Consider the following 8,720-nt stretch of genomic DNA (forward strand, 5'->3'; position numbering starts at 1 on the left):
TGCAATATCTGCATTTTAAGAATAGTTAGTTATATACCCACCATAAATAGTAAAACTCATATAATTCCGTTCTAAACACATAAAAAAAATTGTTAATTTTTTTTACTAAACCTTATTTCATTTATTTATCTTATATATATACATAGTAACTTTATTTAATGTAGCGAATATCCTTAATTTTATTATTTCGTCTTTAAAATTTTTTCAAACAATTTATATTACATCAAATAATGAGATTAAAGTACGAACACCGTAAAAGATTTTTTAAGCTTTTCTTAGTTTTAAGTAGTTTCAGTTTTAAGACTTTAAAAGACTGCCCGCGCAATATCAGAAAATAAACACATTGTAACCCGCACGATTTTGCATATATATACGTTACATATAGCCTCGGCCCTCATACAGCATTCAAAGGTACTTAATAAATGAGTAACGAGTATTTTCAAGAAATTTTCAAGAGTTTGTTACACAATCCTATCGATTATTATTTTCATTTTCCGTATCACCGTGTATACTGATGATATTATATTCGCGAAAATACTCATCGCCACATTCAACAAATTCCAGCTTCATATTGTAATTTATACAATAACTAAAACTCAGCTTATCGAAGACGTTTATCGCAGTTGACGATGCTCGATACAACTGAAAACTTTGTAAACAGGAAGAGTGAATTGACGTTTCATAAACAGAAGATTCACGATTCACGCCCTCAGACGTTCACGCTAGGTAAACAAAAGCCAGAAATTCGGGTTTTGGATTTAAGAGGTTTTAAAAAGGAAAGTACCCTGTGTCCAAGGGAAAGCAATTAAACTTTTCCATTTTCATTATGACTACCATGGACCCTAATAAAACCAGGTAAAAGTGCGATATAAAATTTGTTAGCAAGCTACTTCAAAAGATAATCGGATCTCTCAAGTAAGCTACAATAAAACCTCTCGAGGTAGTCTCGTAATTCTTTATTTGCAGGTACGGAGTCTCTAAGCACCCTTCGAGGATTCCTAGAAACTGCAAATAACTGTACTTGGAAATAAGAATCCACGTCTAATATTCGTCTTGTTCCAGAAGTGGGGGAATTTGGATCCAGTCGACTATATTAAGGAGCTCACAGAGGGTTGGCATGTCATTTACGGGAAGGTGCGTTAGAAGATTGGTTTTCCGTTCTAGTCCTTTCGATTTTTGGGTGATTTTCACTTGTTCGTTTTGGTGATAATTGTTAATTGAAAATGGCAGTAGAGTGGATTAAAAATAATATGCTGTTTGTTGACAATGAACGCGTAAGTTGATTTTATGAATTTGAATCTGTGATTGCAAATTTCTTCCTTATCAAATGGTTTTCTTATTCGAAATGTACTATTTGTCATAATTTGTAACTGACATTCTGTGATTTACTTTGACCTCGAACAGACTATTGAATATACGTGATACAATCGAAGAAAAATTATTTAACTAATTTATGTATTATGATTTTAACGGACTTTTGAAAATGTATAACTTTAATCAATAATTAAATTTTGTTCAGCTTCGTTGAATAAATTTCCCTTAGCCCTTTACTTTGCAATTTTATTTTGTATTTCATACATTCAATACGTTAATTATCGTTACTCTTTTGCCACAGAGCATCAATTGTATTATTAATTAGTTTGCAATCACTAATATTAGAACGTCGAGGAATTTTACGTATACATGATTTTTATTACAGAATTAAGTTTTATTTGATCTGAATATTTTAATAATTTTTGTTTCTTATTTTTCTTTAATAGAGTAGGCAATTGACGGAAACCGAATTAAAAATTCAGCAGTCTCTTCAAAAAATTTCCACCACAAATTGGTATAAAAACAAATATGCGAATCCACAAAGGATATTAAAAGGCATGCAGATTGAATATCGTCTACCATCATGGAAGAATCCTACTTTGAGAAGAAACTATATATCAAATTCATCGTCTTCCGATTCAATAGGTATTTGTTAATGTTCGATTCTTATAAAAATGTAGAGATAACAAATGACAGATTTTTTAATTGTAAGTCATGGTCTTTTTTTAAAGAAGTATGCCAGTTATATTGACTGTGTTATATTAACAATATAATTTTGAATTTCAGATATATCTCCACATGTGAAGGAAAATGTACACGAGAAAGCTAAGAAAGTGGCACCGCCTATAACATCCTACAACAACAAAACATTTTGTCAGCAAATATTACCAGAAACTAAACACACGAGATCCTCGACGAAGTCTTCTTCACCCAAGGAAGAAATATTGGACTTGAACATTCCGGTAATGAAGTTCCCTAGACAAATTTCCAAGACTTTTCCTAAAATGTCGCCTTCTAGAAAAATCCAAAACATAAATATCATTTTTCCACCCGGTCCGAAGATTGAATTTCCAAATGAAGACATGTGTAATGACGACTATAACGGTGACGATAGTAGAGAGACGTTTGTTTTAAAGGAACGACCATTTAACGTTGATAGGACTACTAAGACTGAAGATTTACGAAACGTCGATGTGATAATAGACAAAAGAAGAGAGAATAGACAAACGAACGTCAGCTTTCAAGCTCCCCAAGCTGTAACGACTATTTTAGAAACACTAGAAAAGCCAAACTACGTCAAATATGGTGCCAAATCTACTCCAAAATTCTCTCAAGCTTCCGAAGTTGTGACGACTCCTTTAAGTACGCCAAATGTAGAGCCGAAATTTTTCAAATATCATACCAAATCTACTCCAAAATTCTCTCAAGCTTCCGAAGTTGTGACGACTCCTTTAAGTACGCCAGATGTAGAGCCGAAATTTTTTAAATATCGTACCAAATCTACTCCAAAATTCTCTCAAGCTTCCGAAGTTGTGACGACTCCTTTAAGTACGCCAGATGTAGAGCCGAAATTTTTCAAATATCATACCAAATCTATTCCAAAATTCTCTCAAGCTTCCGAAGTTGTGACGACTCCTTTAAGTACGCCAGATGTAGAGCCGAAATTTTTCAAATATCATACCAAATCTACTCCAAAATTCTCTCAAGCTTCCGAAGTTGTGACGACTCCTTTAAGTACGCCAGATGTAGAGCCGAAATTTTTCAAATATGGTGCCAAATCTACTCCAAAATACTCTCAAGCTGCCGAAGTTGTGACGACTCCTTTAAGTACGTCAGATGTAGAGCCGAAATTTTTCAAATATCGTACCAAATCTACTCCAAAATTCTCTCAAGCTTCTGAAGTTGTGACGACTCCTTTAAATGGACCAGATGTAAAGCCAAAATTCTTCAAACTTCGTGCCAATTCTACTCCAAAATTCTCTCAAGCCCAACTATTTTCACCTGCTATCATCATCAATAGTCCAAAAGAAAAGAATATTTCACCCAGCATACTGGAGAGATCTTTGATTTTCGAAAACAAATCAATGAATGTGTCGAACAAGTCTGAGAATATTCGAAGATTTAAGAAGATATCTCCGAATCTTCTGGAAAAGACGTTTATCTTCGAAATGAATTCAACGCACAGCAGTTTCCAAGAATCGAGTGACTCCATAGACTTTGAGCTTTCGTTACAGAGTAAACAATTGAATTGCAAGAAGAATATAGTTCGAGAGATCGTTCGAAACTTAAATGAAAAAGAAAAGAGAAAATCGTTGCAGCCGCGTCATAGCCAAGATGATGACAAAGAGTGCTATGTGAAGCAAATAGTGAATGCTTTGGATAAGGGAGACATTTCTGGAGTGACAACCCTATTATCAAGAAGTTCTACAATCGACGAAGACAACCCCAGCGAATCAGAGACAAAATCCTACGTCACATCAAACTTCCCCATGGATACGGATTACAGTGATTATAGTCAAAGATCGCCGACTCTGAACAGCGACGACGATCAAACATTCGTTTCTGAATGCCTCAAAGAAGACACGTTGGAAGCCAAAGAGAAGAAAAGTGCTGGGGATGATTCTGTTTATTGGATATCCATACCTAGATCTACACTACCAAGAAGTAGTTCTCTATTGAGCATGATCTCCGAATGGTCCAACCCTGATCACTCTCCATGTATCAGTCCGATTAAAAGCCCGAATGAAGTCGAATATTCATTACAAACAAGCTGGGGAGCTAGTTACAAGACGAGCAACCCACTCTCCAAGAAATTGTTCCACGAGACCGTAGTGATAGATTCAGGATACTCTGATTAGAGTGGATCTTATTTTTCGACCATTGAGTTTTCCCACGGTAGCGAGTGTATCAAAAATTTCTGATAAAAACTTATTTACATTCAATAGTCATCAGAGAAAAATGTAGTCACTCTTTACGAGTGATTAAGTCGGTAAAAGTCAAAAGAGAGGAATTTGCGAATTATTTCATGATTCAATTTGACGTAAAATGTAATCTGATTGCCAGAGAATTTATTTCTACAATCGCGAATATTTGGATATTTGCTTCGATACTTTCCAGATGATGCTTCCAGTGACTGGATATAACACGTATCGTATCTTTTGAGTATTCTGCAAATATAAAATAATAATATTGTGGTATAATGAAATTAGATATAGTATATGTATATAATAAAATTTAATGTATATGTATATGTAATAATAGGTATATTGAATATTACAAAGACTGGAAAGATCGAAGTTACATTGAGAATATTCATATTTTTGCGAACATTTCGTTACATTACGCATGCGACAAATTGGCGGTAAATAATTTTCAAATTCATTGCAATTCAACTTTGATCTATTTTTTTTCTTTTTTATTGCAAGCAAGTGATTGATCAAAATAATGTGATTTTATATTTACTAATGATATGAACGAAGTCTGAATATTGTAGGCATTCCGTGAAATTCAAATGTGCCTTCCTCTTTCAAGTCGAGCTCGAATCTCTTAGAATAACGAATTATTTTAATTGTGAATGTTCAATCGTTTCACGCATATTATATGCATACGAAACTGTATTTCCTATATCTATCTAATATTGTTTAATATCTGAAAATGAAGAATTTGATTTTGATTGTTTTTTACCGATAAACTTAACTAGTTTTTTGTAAAAAAGTTATATTGGAAGTGATGTTCTATCGATATTAGTATCGAAATAATGCATCGATAGTATAGCAAACTAGTTTTATTTTACATTAAATATACTTTTCAGTCTGACTAGGACAACGTGAAGACACAGTTGTGATGTTCAAAGCTATAAACTATGCGAATCATAAGTGTATAAAGCGGATTTTAAGATATTGTTTCAATGTACGTGTTTGATGAAACATAGTATTGTCCATTATATATACAATTTATTCATGTCTTCGATGAAAAATTTTTTCTCTGGCGATTCGAACAAATGCCAGGATACTCGGCGATAGTCACTGATAACTATATAGAAATAAATTGTCTCGGCTAGGAACTTATTTGGAAATTTTCTAGTGAAAAATTAGCTACAAAAATTCTTGTAATACTAGGTAATAGTTACGTATATAAACCACTTTTAACGTTCCTATATTAATCTTTTTTTTTAACTCTTTCGCGTTAAAAAGATACTGGCAAAACTCTTTTCTAAAATTCAATCTAATTTTTTTTCTTTGTAATACTACAAATTAATTATTTGCTAACGTATTTCAGAATCAATGGATTCATTAGAATCCCGAATGCGACGAAATGTATGAATGAAAATTAAAACGCAATGGAATGTTTAATTATAAGATTAAGTTTTAACACTGACTTATTTGCCATCCAGTACATAGTGTCTACTACTGTAAAGTATAGTAATGCTTCTTTAACGAAAAATCGTAGAGAGAATTCTTACAAAGTTCTAGTATTTCGGAATTCCAATATAATGGTAAAATTATTTTGTAAAATATTTCTTATGCGAAGTAAGTCAGCATCTTTGAAGCAATATTTGTTATAGCAGCATGATCATAATCTTTTAAAAATAATACAAAATAATATCGTGATAATGATAATGATAATGATAATTGTAAAAGTAGATTTGGAGAAATAAAGCAAAGAATATAAATTTAAATCTAAACAAAAATAAAAATAATCTTCAATATATATATTTGAATTACATAAAACAAATTCCCTTTTCTATAAATCGCTTTTACAGATCTATATTTTTATAATTAATTACGCGAACGAATAATAACACAGCAGAAAGTCGTAGAACGCTTGAAATTTCAAATCGATTATTTTTTATGTAATTGCTATGAATAATTGATTGCAAAATTCTAAAGCGTGATCAATGGACAGCCTTTTATTCAATACAAAATAATCTTCAAAATCTTGTACACAAATAATGTAAGACAGAAAGTATCCTTAAACTTTTGCAGATACGTATCTCTTTTGAAATGATGTAAATTTTATTCTGTATGTACTTTGTCACACAGCTAATAGTTTACAAACGATTTTAATCATTCTATATTACTATATATGTGCATTCTGTGTGTGTATGTGTGTGATACAAATAATGTATCATCCTCGTTTGATATTATGAAAGATTAAGAACAACATAAGAAGAACCTGAAAAAATTAATCTATTTCAAATAAAGTGTACATTCCGAAGTACACACGCGTGTATGACCTTTACCATATTTATCACCTAACGGAATAACGAGCAACAAATTACAGACGTTGTCATTACCGTTCTAAGTGTCGAGACACAAACATAATACATTTTGAATCCAAGAAGTGAAAAAGTATCAAAAATTTACAAGCTATACTACTTGTGTACTTATTACCAAAGAGAAATTCCTTCCCTGTTATTATTTTGCATTTAAAGATAAAAACTAATGAAGAAGATGGCGCTACAGTCAGGAAGCAATCATTTGAAACCTACGTCAGATACTTCGGAAATAGTAAACAATGAGGAGAAATCACAAAATAATTCTATTTCGATTGAAAACAAATACACAAGCTATACTTTCCAAAATTTCAAAGTAAGAAAGAAATGTTTTAGGGAAAACTTATTTTGTGAGCCAAAAGAGGTGCAATTTGCGAATAAATCCCAAAACTTCGTGAGGAAAATAATTGCTTCTTTGGAAAAAAAGAACAAAGCTTGTACAGCAAATGACGAATTTTTTACAAAATATAACAGAAGAAATGACTCGAATCTTAATTTTGATCATTCCTTCAATAGAAAAGTTGAGACCTCTAACAAGATAAAAAATGAAATTCCAATTTCAAATATGGAAACAGAAACAAGTAAAGTATCTTTGGAAGATAATAACAAGATACAGAATTCTCGACCAGAAACGCCTACCAGATATCACCTACCTGTATCTTCAAATATTGGAACGAGAAAAAAAGCTTCCCTAGAAATCTATATTCAAAATAGTAATTCTAAGAAATCAGTAGACGAAACTTTCAATAAGCAAGAGAATAATTTTAAAATAAATGAACAATCAAATAAAAAATATTATAAAGAAGGTTATGTACACTACAGTTCAAGAAATGACATCGAAGTCTGTAACCATGAAAGAAAAAAATTTTATGATTCTTCTTCGTTCGATCCTAATCGATATCGGGTCGAGTTACAAAATCGAACAGATATTATAAATTCCTATTTTTTAGAAAACGACCAAGACGATCACAAAAAAAATGCGTTAGAGAAAATATTTATACATTCAGAGAGGGAGGAGAGAAATTTAGACAGAAATACTTTCACAGAAAGACTCAATAGAAGTAAGTCGCTCAAAAATTTCTTTGTGTCCATGATAAAGTGGAAAAAGTCTAAAACTAAGGAGAGACCTCAACGCTTTATGTCTTGTGATCATTTATTGGAGGACACAAAAATAATTGGTTGTAAAAATGATAAAATATTACAAAGAACTTCTTCATATCAAGCAATCGTTTTCCATCAAGAAAATTTTGAGCAGGTAAAACAATTAAATATATATATTTTTTAATTAATTGAATAAATGTTTATTAAATTAAATTACATTCGATCTTTTAACAACATAATAAAAAATTACAGGTCAAACGTAACGCGACAATTCATCCTATTTATAGAGGGAAGAGAAATCAACAGCTTTTGGAAGTACTTGCAAAAAAAAATGAAGATCGTAGACGTCTTTTGATACATGGAAGCATGGAAAATCTTGTAAAACCCTCTGCAATCAAGGACATAGTAAAACATCTCGAAAATAGTAAAACGTCACAGCTTCCGCAAGAATCGCGAAAATATTAATGACTATTCCAATGAAAGAAAACATTGACTGCAAAGGAAGATGATGATATACTTATTCAGTTTCATAACTTGTGACAAATATTACTTCTTTGTATGATAATAAAAACCAAATGCCTTTTTAGGATGTTGACCCACACATGACATTGTGAAAAACTAGTAAATTTAATTTACTAATATTGAATGTTTAATTTCATCGTATATATTTAATATTTTAATTAAATAAATAATATCTTCAATAATGTTTTGTATATGCGGCCGCTGTTTAGTTTTAATATCAAAAATATGCGTAAGAAATGGATATATTTATGGTAGATTTGAATTAAGTTTGAATTAAATTTGATTTAAATTCGAGTTCAGAATAGGCAGAAAAATGTTAATGACCAAGTTTGAAGTAGACTATTTTGAATTAAATAACATACATTCTATTCAACTTTATAAAACCTAAGCAATGTAAAAAGATTTTAAATAAAACGATCCTATAATTAATCTATTGACAGCCACTGCTTATAGCATGTAAGTAACTTTAAATAGTAAGGACGGCCCTCTATATGAAAACGTTCGATGC

At 31.4% G+C, this 8,720-nt stretch overlaps 2 protein-coding genes across 2 annotated transcripts; both read left to right on the forward strand.

The window, feature by feature from the left end:
- Positions 1-242: 242 nt before the first annotated feature.
- Positions 243-4,479, forward strand: LOC117163315 (uncharacterized). Its single transcript, XM_033345488.2, has 3 exons — positions 243-1,274; positions 1,761-1,959; positions 2,101-4,479. The coding sequence occupies exons 1-3, from the start codon at positions 1,224-1,226 to the stop codon at positions 4,170-4,172; spliced, it is 2,322 nt and encodes a 773-aa protein (XP_033201379.1). The 5' UTR covers positions 243-1,223; the 3' UTR covers positions 4,173-4,479.
- A 2,073-nt stretch (positions 4,480-6,552) lies between these two features.
- Positions 6,553-8,705, forward strand: LOC117163274 (uncharacterized). The gene is made up of 2 exons (XM_033345420.2): positions 6,553-7,844; positions 7,943-8,705. The coding sequence occupies exons 1-2, from the start codon at positions 6,759-6,761 to the stop codon at positions 8,153-8,155; spliced, it is 1,299 nt and encodes a 432-aa protein (XP_033201311.2). The 5' UTR covers positions 6,553-6,758; the 3' UTR covers positions 8,156-8,705.
- Positions 8,706-8,720: the final 15 nt, after the last annotated feature.

Source organism: Bombus vancouverensis, chromosome 2 (assembly GCF_051014615.1).
Source record: "Bombus vancouverensis nearcticus chromosome 2, iyBomVanc1_principal, whole genome shotgun sequence".
NCBI lineage: Eukaryota > Metazoa > Arthropoda > Insecta > Hymenoptera > Apidae > Bombus > Bombus vancouverensis.

Bases quoted from the DNA above. Each gene is read 5' to 3' on its own strand.
- LOC117163315 (XM_033345488.2), top strand. From the start codon at position 1,224: ATGGCAGTAGAGTGGATTAAAAATAATATGCTGTTTGTTGACAATGAA. The intron at 1,275-1,760 runs GTAAGTTGATTT...TTTCTTTAATAG, and splicing joins TGTTTGTTGACAATGAACGC to AGTAGGCAATTGACGGAAAC. The intron at 1,960-2,100 runs GTATTTGTTAAT...TTTGAATTTCAG, and splicing joins ATCGTCTTCCGATTCAATAG to ATATATCTCCACATGTGAAG.
- LOC117163274 (XM_033345420.2), top strand. From the start codon at position 6,759: ATGAAGAAGATGGCGCTACAGTCAGGAAGCAATCATTTGAAACCTACG. The intron at 7,845-7,942 runs GTAAAACAATTA...AAAAAATTACAG, and splicing joins ATCAAGAAAATTTTGAGCAG to GTCAAACGTAACGCGACAAT.